The sequence below is a fragment of the Phyllobates terribilis genome, unplaced genomic scaffold (assembly GCF_046119375.1).
Source record: "Phyllobates terribilis strain yellow unplaced genomic scaffold, ASM4611937v1 Scaffold_2__4_contigs__length_985480577, whole genome shotgun sequence".
Classification (NCBI taxonomy): Eukaryota; Metazoa; Chordata; class Amphibia; order Anura; family Dendrobatidae; genus Phyllobates; species Phyllobates terribilis.
Genome location: NW_027362762.1, coordinates 160,461,874 through 160,480,963, shown reverse-complemented (window position 1 = coordinate 160,480,963; position 19,090 = coordinate 160,461,874). Strand labels below are relative to the sequence as shown.

The following is a 19,090-nucleotide window of genomic DNA, read 5'->3' as shown; positions in this document are numbered from 1 at the left end:
TTGATTTAATTTATACATCTTAAATAATGTACATATTAATATCACCGAGCTTATATATCCCTATCATGTACCCGGTCATAAATGATATGCTACCTGCCATATTTCCTAACAACTAAGTTGTAAAACACTTATATTTCACAGGGAAACCCCGGTCCCCCTGGTCCACCTGGTGGTTCTGGAAAAGATGGGCCTAAGGGTGCCCGTGGTGATGGTGGTCCCCCTGGCCGTGCTGGTGATCCAGGTCTTCAGGGTCCTGCTGGAGCTCCTGGTGAGAAGGGAGAGCCTGGTGAAGATGGTCCTAATGTGAGTATTCAGACACACTCATTGTGATAATAATCCAATTTTCTGTTGGAGGCAAGAAGTAGCACTTGACTGTATGTCTGAAAGACTTAAGGAGGCCATAAACCATAGCTATCGGGCAAACACTCATTTGTCCAATAGCTATTCTTCCTGATCTTTCGATATGCATGTAAGCTGCCATGTTAAAGAAAAATGATGGAGTCCTCAAGGACACACTTATTTGACCTCTGTTGAGTGAACGGGAACCTTTGTTTATGTATAACATGTGTACTAAAAGCTTTCACAGAGCAGATGCCAAGTGATCATTGCAAACGCAGTTTAATTCAGCCTCATTTTTCTGTTTTAGCATAAAACAGATAATAGTAGCTTTATTTAGCAGTATTGACTATTACTTTCTCGCTGTTATTGAGCTGCTTGTTGCTTCTGAACCAATACACATATTGTAACTTTAAACATGATTCTTGTTTTTAGGGTCCTGATGGTCCTCCTGGTCCTCAAGGTTTGGCTGGACAGCGTGGTATTGTTGGTTTGCCTGGTCAGCGTGGTGAGAGAGGTTTCCCTGGTCTTCCTGGACCATCTGTAAGTATGATTTATACAAGATATAATTGTTTTTATGGAATGACCTTGTAAATACTCTTGTATGACAGTAATAATACAAATTTCCTTCATATTCCAAAAGTGTCTTTTTTTATCATGCAGTATAAAAATACTTTATACTTGAGCATTATAGGTATGTTATAAGTATATACCTGGAGCTCAAAAGTACAATTCGTGGAGGAAGGTTGAACTGGATGGACCTAAGTCTTTTTTCAACCTATGTAACTATGTAACTTTATTTAGGACAACGTCTACATTATGGAGAGAGTAAGATGTGTAACGAGCTCATTCCACAAATGTAGATACTTGACCAAACAGGATAAAAATTTTTTTTAACAAAATCAAAATTAATGCCCAAGACTTTGTTTTAATAATATGTAGAAACATAAATCATACCAGCAGGTACAATACAATAAAAAACATGCCATTTATATCAAAAACATCTAAAAAAGTTTTATAGAAATAGGGAAATCAGAGAAATACATATACAGACTTCAAAATTAAAGCCGTAATCTTGAAAAATGGATATATATATATATATATATATATATATATATATATATATATATATATACAGTGCCTACAAGTAGTATTCAACCCCCTGCAGATTTAGCTGGTTGACACATGCGGAATTAACTTGGCATTGTGACATTTGTACTGTAGATCAGCCTGGAAGTGGGAAATGCACTGCAGCAAATTTTGTTTTAGTTTTTTGTTTTTTTAAAAACGTTAAAAGTTAATTCAGAGTGTCATTTATTATTCAACCCCTCAAACCACAAGAATTCTGTTTGGTCCCCCAAAAGTATTAAGAAGTAGTTCAGGCACCAAGAATAATGAGCTTCACATGTGTGGATTAAAGATCTCTTTTGCCAGCCTTTTCTGACTATTTAAGACCCTCCCCAAACTTGTGAACAGCACTCAGACATGGTCGACAAAGGAACATTCCAAGGCCATCAGAGACAAGATCGTGGAGGGTCACAAGGCTGGCAAGGGGTACAAAACCCTTTCCAAGGAGTTGGGCCTACCTGTCTCCACTGTTGGGAGCATCATCCATAAGTGGAAGGCTTATGGAACTACTGTTAGCCTTCCACGGCCAGGACAGCCTTTGAAAGTGTCCTCCCGTGCCGAGGCCAGGCTTGTCCGAAGAGTCAAGGCTAACCCAAGGACAACAAGGAAGGAGCTCCGGGAAGATCTCATGGCAGTGGGGACATTGGTTTCAGTCAATACCATAAGTAACGTACTCCACCGCAATGGTCTCCGTTCCAGACGAGCCCGTAAGGTACCTTTACTTTCAAAGCGTCATGTCAAGGCTCGTCTACAGTTTGCTCATGATCACTTGGAGGACTCTGAGACAGACTGGTTCAAGGTTCTATGGTCTGATGAGACCAAGATCGAGATCTTTGGTGCCAACCACACACGTGACGTTTGGAGACTGGATGGCACTGCATACGACCCCAAGAATACCATCCCTACAGTCAAGCATGGTGGTGGCAGCATCATGCTGTGGGGCTGTTTCTCTGCCAAGGGGCCTGGCCATCTGGTCCGCATCCATGGGAAGATGGATAGCACGGCCTACCTGGAGATTTTGGCCAAGAACCTCCGCTCCTCCATCAAGGATCTTAAGATGGGTCGTAATTTCATCTTCCAACAAGACAACGACCCAAAGCACACAGCCAAGAAAACCAAGGCCTGGTTCAAGAGGGAAAAAGTCAAGGTGTTGGAGTGGCCTAGTCAGTCTCCTGACCTTAACCCAATTGAAAACTTGTGGAAGGAGCTCAAGAATAAGGTCCACATGAGACACCCAAAGAACCTAGATAACTTGGAGAAGATCTGCATGGAGGAGTGGGCCAAGATAACTCCACAGACCTGTGCCGGCCTGATCAGGTCTTATAAAAGACGATTATTAGCTGTAATTGCAAACAAGGGTTATTCCACAAAATATTAAACATAGGGGTTGTATAATAATTGACCCACACTTTTATGTTTAAAATTTAATAAAATTCAACTGAGCAACATAACTTTTTGGTTTGTAAGATTTATGCTTCTGTTCATAAAACCTACTCTCGTTTGCAGTTTGAAGGCTCTAACTTATTTGCATCTTATCAAACCAGCTAAATCTGCAGGGGGTTGAATACTACTTGTAGGCACTGTATATAAATTTGTTGTATAAGTCTGCCATAAATTATTTTATATAAGTCATGTATAAGAACTAACACACTTCGCATAAATAGGTAGTGATAGTGTATAAGACTTTCCAATATTCCAGTATCCAACCAATAATTCCCAACTTCTAAATGGATGGCCACACCCCAACACACGTTTCACCTCATGCTTTGTCACGGGGATCATATAGACACAGTTATTGATAGTTTCCAAATCCAACTTGTAATCACAATTTATAGATACATTTTCACTATTGTATTAAAGATGTGTCATTTCTGTATGGATTTTAAAAGAATAATGTTGCCACTCTCAGCATGCTGCGATTGTTTTCTCATGCCGAATCGAGAGAAAGTAATCGCAGATCTGCACTGCCCCATAGTATAACATTGAATAAAACATCAGATAGCACTTGGCCGTGTTTTACGACAGTGTGAGTGAACCCTAAAACTGCACAGAAGATTACTGTTGACTTCTTGTAAAGTTATTAATAATCAAGCCTCTATCATTTTCATGGATCCATTGGAGTCAGGACAACCATAGTCAAGTAAAACTCAATTCCTAATCTTAACTGATAAAGCCAGTTCTTGATCTGTAGAGGCTTGTTCACATGTTGCAGATTTGCTGCAGGTTCTCTGTCCATATTTGCAAACAGAAAATACACACAGGATTAAAGTAGCAACAGAGATAAAAAATCTCATCCACACAATCCGGAAAATTTCCATACGGAAATTCACCTGCGCTACAGATTTTAAAATGCGCAGTCTATCAATAATTTCAGTGGATTTTCCCCACTGATTTAACTCCTATAACACATGTGGATTTTGGTGCATAGTCTATAATGTTTTTTTCTGCCATATTTGAACATACAGTAATACATATTAATATCCATGTCCATGATGATGTATTGCACTCTTTTTTTTAGATTTTTTTACTTCTTAGTTTCACCCCACATAATATATCAAGTTTTTAAAATGGTGACCCCTGTTAAGCTGTGCCTTGACTGTTCATGCTTGTATTTGATTATATTCTGAATGATCTGATATAAATCAAATGTTTTTTAGGGTGAGCCTGGAAAACAAGGAAGCTCAGGAGGTGCTGGTGACCGTGGACCCCCAGGCCCTGTTGGCCCACCTGGTTTGACTGGACCTGCTGGAGAGCCTGGACGTGAAGTAAGTCCAAAATTTTGATACATAATATTAAGTATTAAATCCAGCACGTTATGCAACGAGTTTCATAACCACGTAACATATGACTGACTTAGTATTTTCTGGTTAAATTTGTGCAAAAAGTTTAGAACCATTATTTTCACACATTGCTGATTTCTAATAAGTGGCATGATGACCTACCCAGGATGCACAAGCTACATGCAGAAAATAAATAATGCCAGGTATACAGCCACATGTTCTTCATGATGTCACAGGCTGGCCTGTAACACCTTGTTAAGTTTTTCTAGAGACACCACTTAATAACACTGTGGTGTAAATATCCACTAATCCAGACCAAATGGTGGTTAATTAAAAAAACTATATAATTGTATTGAAACATAAAACTGATATCAACAAAAAGGATTAACAATGGACCAAATACTATTATTTTTCCTAAGGGTAACCCTGGATCTGATGGTCCTCCTGGCCGTGATGGTTCTCTTGGTGTGAAGGTAAGATTGATTAGTACATAATCTCTTTTAGATTGCATCATGGTGACATTACAACCACTTTAATTTGCAATTTTATTAAGTAAATATATTGTTTTACATTCTAGTAATTGTGAACAGATACTATGGTATACTAAGCCATACTAAACTATCTGATACATGCATACTATATTCCTAATAAAATAGATTTTGTCTCACTATCACTCACATAGAAAAAATAATTAATCTGGTGTGAAATAATGATAATAAAGATAATTCAATCATTGCACGTTAGCCACATTATTGATGTTATATAGTAAACACAAAAGATAATATTAAACATTAATATCCATTACATGATTTCTAAAAATCATCCACCATTTTCTTTTATCCCTACAGGGTGACCGTGGTGAGACTGGCCCTCTTGGCGCTCCTGGTGCTCCCGGTTCCCCTGGTGCCCCTGGCCCTGTTGGCCCAACTGGAAAACAAGGAGACAGAGGAGAATCTGTAAGCATCTTCTTCATTTGACAGGATTTGACATAGGTTTTCTGTCTTAAAGTGACCTGGAAAATTGATTGTGTTAATTGATATCAGTGGGTGGGATGTATTAGGCAACGAGAGAACAGTCAATTCTTAAATATAATGTGTTAGAAGCAGAAATATTGGGCAAGCATACGGATCTGAGCTCATGAGAATCTGTACCTCTGGTCTGATCCCACAAAAGAGGTACTGTAGCACAAATTGGTAGAAAAGTGTCAGCACACAGAGCATTGCAACTTGCTGAATATGGGGCTGTTTAGCCACAGATGAGTGAGAGCGCTCATACTATCCTTGTCTATTGACAAAGGTGCCTACAATGGGCAGGTGAGCATCAGAAGTGGTCTGATGGGTCATGTCTTCTTTTACATCATCTGGTTGGCCTAATGTTTGTGCATCACTTGCCTCGAGAAGAGATGGCACCAAATTGCACTACAAGAATAAGAATGTATAGCTGGGAGACCTTTTCGGCCTTGGCTTTTTGTGGATGTTACATTGACCATCCCCCTAAACATTGAAGAGACCAAGTTATATCCCTTCATAGGAACAGTATTCTCTATTGACTATGGACGTTTTCAATAGGATAATTCACCTTGTCACACTGCAAAATATGTTCAGAAATGGATTAAGAAACATGACTTGACCTCCAATGCCAAGGTTATGATTTGGCCTCTAAATTCCCCAGATGTCTATCTGATCAAGCATCTGTGGGATATGCTGGGAAAATAAGTTTGATCCATGGAGGCCACACCTTGCAAATTACAGAATCTAAAGGATCTGCTGCTAATGTCCTAGTTCCAGATATCACAAGACACCTTCAGCGGTCCTCGATGAGCTGGAGATGAATTGGTCATACAATATTAGGATTTATTGTTATGGTTGACCAATGTATTACAGTACAATGCTGTACAGTACACACTGTTATCATAAGAAGGAATAACATCTGACGTCCAGTATCAATTATACACAGAAGGAATGGAGTCATAAGATGTGTATAAACTACATAATGATTTAAACAATATAGATGATTCTTGAGAGAGTATTTTTACAAAAATATACAGCATATTTAATGCATCTTAATCTCATACTATACTTTTTAATTTAAAGTGGTCATACCTCTCACCCTAAATTAATAATTGTACCTACTACTACCATTTTGGCCACTTCCCCACACTACCTCCTTCAGAATTTTTGTGGAGAAATTATATTAATAATGACTAGTAACAATAATGAATAACATAAGAAATACAGATTGCTATTTTGCCCCCGCTTTCTGTTGTCTACAACCATAGGTATACTCATGGCTTGTAAAAATTATCCAAATCTTTCTTAACAAATGACTTTAAGGAAACCATAACTACATAACAACACCTTATAACAATATATTTACCATTTTGTTTTCTTTTTTAGGGTCCCCAAGGTCCTTTGGGCCCATCTGGTCCTGCTGGAGCTCGTGGTCTGGCTGTACGTATATTGTTTTTTTATATGTATTGTGAAAGATTGACATAGGAATTTACATGCATTAATGCCACAATAATGCTATAAAATAACTAGTATTCACAGTAACAGCAAAATTAGGCTGCATTCACATATTAGGTTTTTTTATGCAGTTTTTCAAGCTAAAAACTAGAAGTGGATTCAGGAGAAAGAGAAGTCTCAGTCCTTTCTTTACAGGTGGCTTCCACTTATGATCCGTTTCTGCTCTGGTTCTTATTTCAAAAACTGCATGAAAAAAAACTGAAAATTAGAAACCCAGCCTTAAAGTGATGTTGGGTGTTTTCCAAGACTTTTCTATTATGCTTTGCTTATATAGCGCCATCATATTCCACAGCGCTTTACAGACATCATCATCATTGTCCCCATTGGGGCTCACAATCTAGATTCCCTATCAGTATGTCTTTGAATTGTGGAAGGAAACTGGAGAACCTGGAGGAAACCCACGAAAACACGGGGAGAACATACAAACTCCATTCAAATTCAGTTTAGAGAATTTCTAGCGGGGTCCATACTTTACATGCGTGCTCCAATTTATTTCAAAATTGTTAAAATAGAAAGGTTTCCGTGTAATGGAAATACATATGAATCAATACATATACATATGCATCAAATGTAAAATCTTTGGTGTGAAACTTAAAATTTATCAGGTCATAGAATTTTTATTTATAACTTGTTAACACTAATCTGTATTTTAGGGTCCTCAAGGTCCACGTGGTGACAAGGGTGAGGGTGGTGAAGCTGGAGAGAGAGGACAAAAGGGACACAGAGGATTCACTGGTCTTCAGGGTCTTCCCGGACCTCCAGTAAGTATAGCTGGAAAAACACATATTTACATGAGAATCTGTAGCTTATTGTACATACAGACAATGAATGCCATTTGATCCATTGACATTCCTTGAATTAAATCACAAGCATTTCCATCATTCTTAGGGCTCATGCAGATGACTGAAAGTTCGGTCCAAGTGATCCGATAAAACATCGGATCGTACTCAACCAGTGTTATTCAATGAGGCCGTGCACATGTCCAATTTATTCCTCGGACCACTTCAGCATGTACGATTTGTGTCCAATGGATGGCACCCACCCATTCATGTCTATGGGTCCTTTGGAAACATTGGTCCGCACTCGGATGACATCCGAATGTGGTGATTTTCACAGACAGACTGAATGGAGAAGTTGTAGAAACTTTTTTTTTTAATTCTCCTAGTAAAATGGATCCCGCACTGATCAAACTCTGATCAGAGTCTGATTGCAGTTTGATTAGCATAATAAGACAAATTTTCTCGGATGAGAGAAAATCGCTTGTGTGACCCTAGCCTTACAATGTAAGTGCCTTATATTTTATTTTTTTTACTTTTAGGGTACTGCTGGTGATCAAGGTGCTACTGGTTCTGCCGGTCCTTCTGGTCCAAGAGTAAGTTTTGAATATATCTGAAAACAAAATAATATTAGACAAAGGGTCAAATTGAACAACATCAATAATATATCTTATTTTAATCTATTTAGGGTCCTCCTGGCCCTGTTGGTCCTTCTGGAAAAGACGGTTCTAATGGTCTGCCTGGTCCAATTGGTCCACCTGGTCCCCGTGGTCGTGGTGGTGAAACTGGCCCTGCTGTAAGTATAGATAATGTCATGTTTATGTGAATCATTTACAATAATGAAGTATAGTTTGATAGTGATAAAATTCTTCTTGTGGTTTTGTTAATAGGGTCCTCCTGGTCAACCTGGTCCACCTGGTCCTCCTGGTCCTCCTGGCCCTGGCATTGACATGTCTGCATTTGCTGGCCTATCTCAACCTGAGAAAGGACCTGATCCTATGCGTTATATGCGTGCTGACCAGGCCTCTAGTAATCTTCGCCAACATGATGTTGAGGTTGATGCCACTCTTAAGTCACTGAACAACCAAATCGAGAGCATTCGTAGCCCAGATGGTAGCAAGAAGAACCCAGCTCGTACTTGCCGTGACCTGAAACTGTGCCATCCTGATTGGAAGAGTGGTATGTATAAAACAATCATAAAAAATCTGTGTCTTCTTAAACTTCCATATAACCATTCCATTCCAAAATTCAAAAGCACTTTCTGAAAAACTAAAAGAGGTTGCTGAGGACTTCTATATTGATTAACCATTCCTAGGATAGGTCATCAATATCAGATTGATTGGGGTTCAACACCCGGCAACCCCACTAATCAGCTGTTTGAAGCCTCCACTGCGTCCAGATGTATACAATGTACAGAGCCGGAACAGCACTGCATCTCAGTATCAAGTGCAGGACTTAGGTACTGCAGCTCAGCTCCCATTCACTTCATTAGGAGCTGAGCTGCAGTGCCTGAGAATAGCCATTAAACATTGATCAGCTCTGTACACTATGGAATTGCAAAAAGCTGATGGTAGTGTTGCCACCAAACTGAAATTGATGACTTTTCCTCCTATAAGTTTAAAAATTAGTATATGAGAGACTATTTAATTTAATTCATGGCAAGGTATAAAGTGCTTTTACCACAGTACCAGATACAATGTATGTGCTGCCTTGAGTAGACACCCAGTCTACCCATATGATAAATTCAGTCTGTGTTTGAGTTTAGGTTTTTAGATCAGGATTGTAGAATTTTGTGTAAAAAAAAATTATGTTGAAATAATGAGACACCTAAAGCAGAAAAATGAAGACTTCTCTTTTAAGTGTCACGATTATTCTTTGCAGGTGACTACTGGATTGATCCCAACCAGGGTTGCACTGTGGATGCCATTAAAGTCTTCTGTAACATGGAAAGTGGAGAAACATGTGTATACCCCAACCCAACCAAGATACCCAAGAAGAACTGGTGGACAAGCAAGACCAAGGACAAGAAGCACATCTGGTTTGGAGAGACCATCAATGGTGGATTCCAAGTAAGTTCTTTTCTATCTTCCTATTTTTGTATAATCTACAGCTGTTAACAAATTCACTAAATGAATACAACTTTAATGGAACTTTCCTCTATGTACATCAACGTATTGATAATAGTATCTTCATCACTGTTAATGTTCCCTTTCTTATTTCTTTGTTGGTCACCAACTTACTTTTATTTTTGTCTGTGTAACTGCAGTTCAGCTATGGTGAAGACAGCTCTGCACCCAATACTGCCAGTATCCAGATGACCTTCCTGCGCTTGCTGTCTACTGATGCATCACAGAACATCACCTACCACTGCAAGAACAGTATAGCTTTCATGGAAGAGGCCTCAGGCAACCTGAAAAAGGCTCTCCTGCTTCAGGGATCCAATGATGTTGAGATCAGAGCTGAGGGCAACAGCCGATTTACATACACCGCCTTGGAAGATGGCTGCAAGGTAAATAAAAATCTAGAAATACTCAAGAAAATATATTAAAGAGTATAAACCATGAGGGTCATATAAATGTATATTAAGCAAAAGCAAATCTATGTCTTATTCTAGCCTTGTGTAAAGGGCACCATAGTGTATAGAAGCTATATTGCACCAAACGTTTTCCATTTTAGTAGAGTTTGAGTCCGGGATGTAACTGAAAGACTAAATGACAATAATGTGAAAGAAATTGCAGGAATATCTCTCAGCCTCCCAGTATATTGAGTCTGTTTTAAGGACATTGAGTTGATATATATTTTATTTTTCAACTAACTATTGTTTCTTATTTATTTCAGAAACACACTGGCAAATGGGGCAAGACAGTTATAGAATACAGGACACAGAAAACTTCCCGCCTGCCCATTGTAGACATTGCACCTATGGATATTGGTGGAGCTGATCAGGAATTTGGCGTTGACATTGGCCCAGTTTGCTTCTTGTAAAAACCAAAAAAAAAGTAAATAAAAATAAATAAAAACCCTAAGGACCTGAGTACTTTCCAATCACTTTTAGGACTTCTGCACTGAATGGCTGAACCGATCCCAAATTTCCATTCATCCACGCGCTTACATTTTGGACATTTTATTTTGTATTGCAAGGCCAGAACTGGGCAGACTACGGAATAAAATCAAGGTATTATTTATTTATTGTCTTCCTGTAAGACCTATGGGTCAGGTGAAGGTGTGACACTAACTGGCATGATTGAAGGCCCCCCTCCTAAACCGATGTACGAAGTGCAGTTTAAAGCGACCCTCCCCCCCTCACAGTGTATTCCAGCAGAAGTACTGTGTGTCATTGAATGAAATGGTGCTATTGTTGTAAAAAAGTTTGTATTTTGTAACATCAACTGATATAAAAATAACTTTTTTGGAAAGTACAAGTTGATCTGAGCTTTGTTCTTTTTACTTTTTTTTTATTATACTGTAGATAGCAAAACAAAAAAGTTCCAGGATTTCAAGTTCGCCTGCCCTTTGTTTTTGTTTTTTTCATTTCCAATATGAGATGAAGGAAGTTTAGGGCAAAATCTAAAACTTCCCGGGTTTAAGCTACCTCACACTAACTAAACAACTATAAAGACACAAGTTTAATCTTGAAGCTGAACTAAACACACAGTAGATGCTCCAGACATGGATGGAGAGATCATGGCTTGTTTCATCAAGATAAGGTGCCTCCCTTATGTTTCTGGGTTTAGTTGAAGACTAAGATGGATCAAAGATCAAGGATCATGAGGAATCAGTGGAATAGAAAATGGTGACTTTAATGTTGCTATTTTATGGTGGAACGTGGACAATGCCAAAGTTTAGCAGCTAGAGTCAATAAAATCAGTATTGTAGTGGGCAAGTGGATGATTTATATTATTTAGGTCAAAGCCATTCAAAATTATATCTTTGTTGTTTTCCCAATTATGTATGTAAATTGTTGATCCCTGAATTTTTATCCTAAAATTCTAAGTATTTCTGACTTTAAGGGACAAACAGGTAGACATTTTTGGCCAGAGGGGGTTGGGGGGGAAAGCAAGACCGTAACGGATTAAATAAGAATATGTACTATTTTGTATATGTAAAATAGATATTTTTTTTTTATTTTGCAATACTGATTTTCAGCATGGTAGGCTAGTAAACATGTCCAACACCAACACTAATCTTTCTTGTGAAATAATTGTCTTACTGTACTTTATTTTCTCTTCTCATTTTCTCGTCCCTTCTATTCTTCCGCAATAAAGATAGAAAGCTTTTTCTATAAAAAATAAAACCCGTTTTGTTTGATTTTTTTATTTGTATTAAATTCCATCCTATGATGTAATCTTTGTTGAATGATGTTAATCTTATCTGGGATATTTCATGACAGAACGAAACAACACAAATAAAAATTTTAAATTAAAAAAATAATTCACAAGGCTTTTTATTTTTTATTTGTTTTTTTGTTCTGCCACTATGTTTAGAAACCTGGGATATATACTAGTAACATAAGAGAATACTAAATCTCTTGAATATGTTTACTACAAGGAAGTGAACCCATAGTTTTCATGAGATATAATGCAGCTAAATTAACCCCAGAATTATGGTAACTAAAGCTTGTAGTCAGGCAATCTGCTGATCACCGTGGGTCCAACATTGCTAAACCCTGGCGATCGGATGACATTGCCGAAGGATAATCATTGCTAGCACACACCAGCTGCTAATGCGTGGCCATGTCACGCATGGACAGGCTAAGTCGGGAGGTGCCAGAAAAGGCTTTTCAATATGGCTCATAAGATAGGGGGTCAGGGTCTCATCACAACTCTTTTCTTCCAGATGTTTTAAAAGGAAGTAAGCAGGAAAAATTATTAATATGGTTTGTAAAATGATTATTAAGATGGGTGACTCTCATTCTTGATTATTGTGTTTCACTATCTGATCATATCTATTGCTTTAAGAGAAGATGAAATAAGTAGAGGTCAACATATAGGATTTGCAAACAGAAAAGAGTTAACCTAGGGTTTCATGCTTTGATTTTTTAATTTCGATTAACATATTTTTTTTTAAATTTCACCACTACCCATAACTTTTTTGCTGACATTTTGTGATCTTGAACAAATTAGGATTACAATCAAACAAAAAGTTATATAGAATTATATAAAATAAAATTGATTACTATATATATATATATATATATATATATATATATATATATATATATTATATTTCTTCCCAATTCTTAAACTTTTTGTTTGATTGTAATCCTAATTTGTTCAAGACCACAAAATGTCAGGAGTCTGTCTCCATATTTACCCACCAATGATTGCATTTGGTGTGGTTCATTGATTGAACAATTAAGAAAGTGTACAATTTTCATTAACTCGTTTTTACTTTATTTACACTCTTCTTCTCCAAAAGTGAACAAAGTTCATCTCTTTAATCACATGAAAAGTTTAGAACTGAGAAATGTTGTTTTTTTTTGGCTTTTAATAAATGTATACTCTTTTTATTAGGTCACTATTAAATTGCAAATTATACAATTGCAATAATATAACTTTTTTTGTTACTTTAATTAAGCACTCAACAAACTTTGCTGCAAGTTGCTTTTCAGAAAATTGCCCTTCCAACTGTGAGTATTTCAGTCTCCTCACCGTGACATGCTTAACATGCCGCTCTCCGCAAGGAGAAATGTTACCCCTTAGATACCGGTCTGACGCCCTTCACCCAGCCAAACCAGAACTCACACTTTGCACTGATAAGGGGCAGTACCCAGAAACAAAAAGTGTCTGCAAATTGAGTTTCTGGTTCTGGCTTATATCCTAAGTCATGTGATAAGGCTCGTTAAAGGGTCACTATTGACTTTTAGGATTGCTACTTCCTGTAGGTGGCACTAGAGTTCTGTTCCTCTTCCTCTCTGAAGAGACAATTTGCATTTTTCCCAGAGGAGCATTGCCGCTTTAAAAGTCTCCTCACCATGACATACTTAACATGTCGCTCTCCGCAAGGAAAAATGTTACCCCTTAAATATTCAGAGGGAAGTTCATTCCAGGATTTCTGTCATTTTTCCAAGATAGATGACTGATAGGGCATTTTTCTGATATTACAGTGAAGCTCATACTACAAGAGCTGAATGTGATTATGATCTGACATATGTGCTACCGAGTTCATCAAAGACCATACTCCAGCTCTCATCCTCATCACCAATGCTGACCACAGGGGACAACATGAGGTTGAAAATACCATTAGATAGTATTATAAGTAATATATAATAAAATATATTACTAGATAATATTGAATATTTTGAAATTAAAATTTACCAGGATTTTCAAATGTAATTTTTATAAAAAAGAATTTGATTTAAAGGAAATCAATTTGCTGTGAAGTGCAATATTGGAAAGCCTCCAATAACCCTGAAAAGACTCGTGTGACACACTGAGATCTCATGAGACTGTATTCAACCCCTTTAAGCTCTATAACACAAACACAGCCTTAGTAATTAATGTCAAAGTGACCTCACCATAGAAACAGATATTAACCGGAAGTAACCAACAGCATAAATAAGAACCCAACGTGCTCCCAGAGTTTTCATGTTATTAAAAATTAAAAAATAGTCCTAAATATCCCTTTGAGTAATTTGTGATCAAATAAGCCATTTTTTGCAGAACACTGACGTAAACTGACGGTGTCGCTGCCAGAGGTAACATCATCATCCTACTTTGACTTAGATGAGTGATGTGCTATATATTCCATAATACACTCCTTTTCCTCGCCATTACCATGCTTACTGGAAGCAAAAAAGGCCTATTGGGACATGCGTTTCGTAGTATTACTGCTTGGACAGCTGGTCCAAGTGGTAGTGGTGCTTTTGCTGCTACTAGCAGCTTTCACATTCTTAGCCATGGCAAGGTCATTTTTTCTTTTACATTAACCCATCCATTGCCACTTTTTCTTTTACCATACATTTTGTACAGCACTATAAATAACTTTTGACAATCTTTTCAACCCATTTATTCAACCCTTGCCAAAAAGGACATAACAAGAAATGTTAGGTAGGTAGCTACATGTACAGAAAACAAAATATGGCAGCAAAGCTACAGTATAGTTAACAGGCTAAAGAACAATCATCACATTTGAAACATGTTTTGGCTTAAACTTGTTGCACTGTATTAACACATCTTACTTGAATTCCAATGCTGTATTTTAATTTTTAATTCAAGACGGATAATGGACCATATGTGACTATTGTGAATGCTCAAACAGACACTAGATAGTGGAGAGGTTCAATGCCTCCAATTGTATTTACCTACGGAATAGGTGAGCTAGTGAGTTAGTCTCTTATTTCTAATTTTGCAGTATAGGTGTGCACGTATGGTTGTCAAATTAGACTAATAAAACAGGAGTTCAAAAACAGACATGTTAGGCAGGTACACGTCCAAAGAGCCAGCACCTGCAACTGGACACTGTCGTGTATTTGGCACGGTGTATAGAGATGTAAAATTTGACAGCTATGCAAAAAAAAAATTGCTAGCAACAAGCATACTATGTGAGGTAGACAGTCACTGTTACATTTATTGATTTTAGTGAATTTTCTTTTGTATTTCTTTTTAAATATTCCTCCCTTCACGAAAAGGATTGCACAAGAAGTGCAAAAACTCAGTACAGTAGCTTGTGACTAGCAAGCACAATGTCTATGACTGACACTGATTTCAGATATTTCTGTAATAATTTTGTGCTGCCTTCCTGCTGCTTTCTGGTGCATTAAGAATGATGAAAAAATTGATGTTTTGCAATTCAAATAGAGCAGGACAAATTCCAGTTACACCACATCACTGATCAATCGCACAGTGTCTGGTACTAGCATCTCTCCTATCTCTCTCCTTATCAAATAAATGTTTATATTATTTACAGACTACTACACATCTTTTTCACTACTGCAGTTGAACAAGACAGTACTGTCTGGAGTGTTTGTCCAGTATTTTAGGACTTTCTCTTCCTATATCTATTACTAAGCTCTGAAGTATTCTCACTATCCTTAATCATCCTTAAATGGTTGCTGCATTCCCTATTTAGGCTTTTATAAAGACTTTGAAAGTCACCCAATTGCCTTTGTTTTACCATTTGAAGTGATAACTGGAAGGCAATATGGGGAAGCCCGCACAATTGCACCTGAGGTTATTTCAACCTTCTGTGGCTTATGCAATTTCTGTAATGTCTAAAAAGTTGGCAGGCACTTTCTTTGGCGATTCATGCAAATCGAATTGCAAATTGTTTGAATTTGCTGGGACCTGTGAATTTCAGAAAATTCTACTCGAATTCAATTTGTATCAGATAGAGTCACTCATTTATAATAATTATATAACTCCATTTCCAAATAAGTTGTTAATGCTGTGTAAAATGTAAAGAAAACAAGAATGCAATTATTTGGAAATCTCTTATTGTCATATTTTATTCACAACAGAACACATATCAGAAAGTTAAAGTTAGACATTTTTCCATTTTATTGGAAAATAACCAACTCATTTAGAAATTCATGGCAGCAAGACATCTCAAAAATGTTTGGGACAGGGTTAACAAAAGGCTAGAAAAGTAGGTGGTACTAAAGAAAACAGCTGTAGACTAATTTTAATATAATACAAATGGAATCGCTGCACAGCTGGATTCTGGTGCTCGAGTAGGGGCCGAACCCATGTAATATATTAGAATAACCTCGGCACTCGGATTTAGAACAAAGAAGTGTAATTTTTAATGCAGTCCATTAATTTACAAACAAAAGACGTTTCGGTCAAACAGACCTTCATCAGTTAACTGCAGAACATAAATGCAAAACAGCGTGAGTAAATCAACAAAAATCCAAAACAAAATAACAAGGAAAGAAAACTTTCAAACATGAGTACAGACAAATTTCATATTGGTTAAACCATAGGGAAAAAGGAATGGTGGGAAAGGGATCAAGTCTTATGGAAGAGGAACCTTTCTAGGGATGCGGATGGCTAAAATAGATGTATTTAATTAGTAAAGCAATTAGTAAAGCACCTACCAGACTGTCTGCAATTGGGGTGAGGCAAATGTGCAGGGGCATCGGACACAATGTCATAGTATAGCACAGGACTTCCTAGAAAGTACCAAAGACACAGGACTGAGTCTCTATAGACAGTTAATATGGCAGAGGTATGAGGGCACTATACCTTAATGCTGCTGGTGCAATGAGCCTGGCGCAGAACGCGGTATCCACCGCTGGTTCCTGGTGCTAAATGGGTGTGGGAGGGTCCCTATATATAGGGGAGTGATGGGTTAGCTGACCTATCGTAGCGGTGCTGCAGAGTGTTTGGCAGCGTAAAGCGGAAGTGCCTGAGTGACGTCACCGGAAGTGACGTTTTTGCTGACGCGTGCGATCCAAGTGCTGGAGGCTTGTGTTCCACAAAGTCGGAAGTGGGCGTGCCTGGCTAGGGAGACCTGCGTGACGCGTTCTGGAGGTATGTACTCGCTGCAGCCTTTGCGCTGATAGGGAATACGGAGGTAAGATCTATCTAGAGGAGGGACCAGAGGTTTGGGAAGTCTGAAAAAGAAGAAAATGGAGTGAGATGGGGAAAAAGGATTTAAGAGTCCAATACATGATATCAATAACAGTATAATCGTAGGTACACCAAGTGTTACTAGTAGTTCCCTGGCCATGAGAGTATACATGTGTATATACCTCTGAGAATACATATAACCATGTTAATACACATCGGATAAGTTCCATATTAGATTGAATTTAGAACCTTAATGGTACAAGTGGAAGAATTAGAATCACTAACCTGAATAAAGTGGAAGCATTAGAATCACTAACCTGAATAAACCTAGAGCGAGAACTTAAACAGTAACTGCAATGTACACACAAGGGGACCGTAGCTTTATGACATTTTATGAAAAAGCCCCCATGGGACCTATGAAAAAGAAAGCAGATCGTATTCTCTGTTTAACCCTTTGGGTGATAAGGATTCCATCTCATGGATCCAGTATGCCTCCCTTTGTTTCAGGAGGCGAACATGGTCGGCCCCCCGGCGCAGTGGTAGTGCCTGTTCTAGAACTTGGAATTTCAGCTGGGATATATTATGGCCAGTGGTGATAAAGTGGTGGGGTACGGGTAATAGCAAGTTTTTACATCGGATTGTGGATTTATGTTTAGATATTCTTTCCTTAATAGGCTGGGTGGTTTCGCCTATGTAGATCAACCCGCATGGACACTTGATGAGATAAACTACGAAAGTACTGTCACAGGTGAAGAAATCCTTGATATTATACTTCTTACTGGTATGTGGATGATAAATGACATTCCCTTTCTGAACGTTGTTGCATTGTCGGCACTGAAGGCACGGGAATGTTCCTGTTTTGGGATTTTGGAGAAAACGTTGTTTGGGTCCCTGTTTACTGGTACCGATATCTGCACGGACTAATGAGTCTCTGAGGTTGGGGGCTCTCTTAAAGCAAGGCATGAATGGTTTTTGGAAATAACTGATGGTGGGATATCCTGTCCGCAATATGTTCCAATGTTTACGGATTGTTTTGTGTAGAATGTAGGCGTAGGGATGGAACGTATGGACAAAGGGAACACGGTCTAGATCAGGGGTCTCAAACACGCGGCCCGCGGGCCGCATGCGGCCCCTGAGGCTGCTTTATGCGGCCCGCAGGCACAGACCCCTTGACGATCCCGACCTGGTCCAGGAGGAGCCGCCGACAGCAGCGCTGAATTGCCACACAGAGACTGTTTCCCAGCACTGCATTTCCAATGCCAGCCGCTGGCCAATCAGAGGCCAGCAGCTGATATCTGCGTGTCGGCGCAGCGAGTATGACGTCATTGCCATATGCAGATGTCAGCTGCTGGCCTCTGATTGGCCGGTGGCTGACATTGAAAATGCTGTGCTGGGAGACAGTCTCTGTGCGGCAATGCAGCGCTGCTGTCGGCGGCTCCTCCTGGACCAGGTCGGGATCGTCAAGGGGTCGGACTCTGTGGTGCCTGCGGGCCACATCTGCAGGAAGGCCGCCGAGGGAACGGAGGACAGGTGAGAATCATCTTTTTTTTTTTTCTATTTTATGTGTGTGAAGAACAGCACAGGGGGCACAGAGCCACAACATGGGGACCGGGATGGTGCACAGAGCCACAAGAGGGGACCTGGATGGGGCACATAGCCACAGGATGGGGACCTGGATGGGGCACATAGCCACAGGATGGGGACCTGGATGGGGCACATAGCCACAAGAGGGGACCTGGATGGGGCACATAGCCACAAGATGTGGACCTGGATGGGGCACATAGCCTCAAGATGTGGACCTGGATGGGGCACATAGCCACAAGATGGGGACCTGGATGGGGCACAGAGCCACAAGATGGGGCACATAGCCACAAGATGGGGACCTGGATGGGGCACATAGCCACAAGATGGGGACCTGGATGGGGCACATAGCCACAAGATGGGGACCTGGATGGGGCACATAGCCACAAGATGGGGACCTGGATGGGGAACATTGCCACAGGATGGGGACCTGGATGGGGCACATAGCCCCA

At 39.1% G+C, this 19,090-nt stretch overlaps 1 protein-coding gene across 1 annotated transcript in view; it reads left to right on the top strand.

Moving 5' to 3' along the window:
* The window catches only part of COL2A1 (collagen type II alpha 1 chain), a 61,050-nt gene extending 50,083 nt beyond the window's left edge, over window positions 1-10,967 (top strand). Inside the window, exons 42-54 of the mRNA XM_073663190.1 lie at window positions 142-303; window positions 772-879; window positions 4,122-4,229; window positions 4,664-4,717; window positions 5,093-5,200; window positions 6,641-6,694; window positions 7,423-7,530; window positions 8,088-8,141; window positions 8,234-8,341; window positions 8,436-8,724; window positions 9,427-9,614; window positions 9,812-10,054; window positions 10,384-10,967. Coding sequence (XP_073519291.1) covers window positions 142-303; window positions 772-879; window positions 4,122-4,229; window positions 4,664-4,717; window positions 5,093-5,200; window positions 6,641-6,694; window positions 7,423-7,530; window positions 8,088-8,141; window positions 8,234-8,341; window positions 8,436-8,724; window positions 9,427-9,614; window positions 9,812-10,054; window positions 10,384-10,530 — 1,731 coding nt within the window. The 3' untranslated portion in view covers window positions 10,531-10,967. The remainder of the gene's footprint in view (window positions 1-141; window positions 304-771; window positions 880-4,121; window positions 4,230-4,663; window positions 4,718-5,092; window positions 5,201-6,640; window positions 6,695-7,422; window positions 7,531-8,087; window positions 8,142-8,233; window positions 8,342-8,435; window positions 8,725-9,426; window positions 9,615-9,811; window positions 10,055-10,383) is intronic.
* Window positions 10,968-19,090: the final 8,123 nt, after the last annotated feature.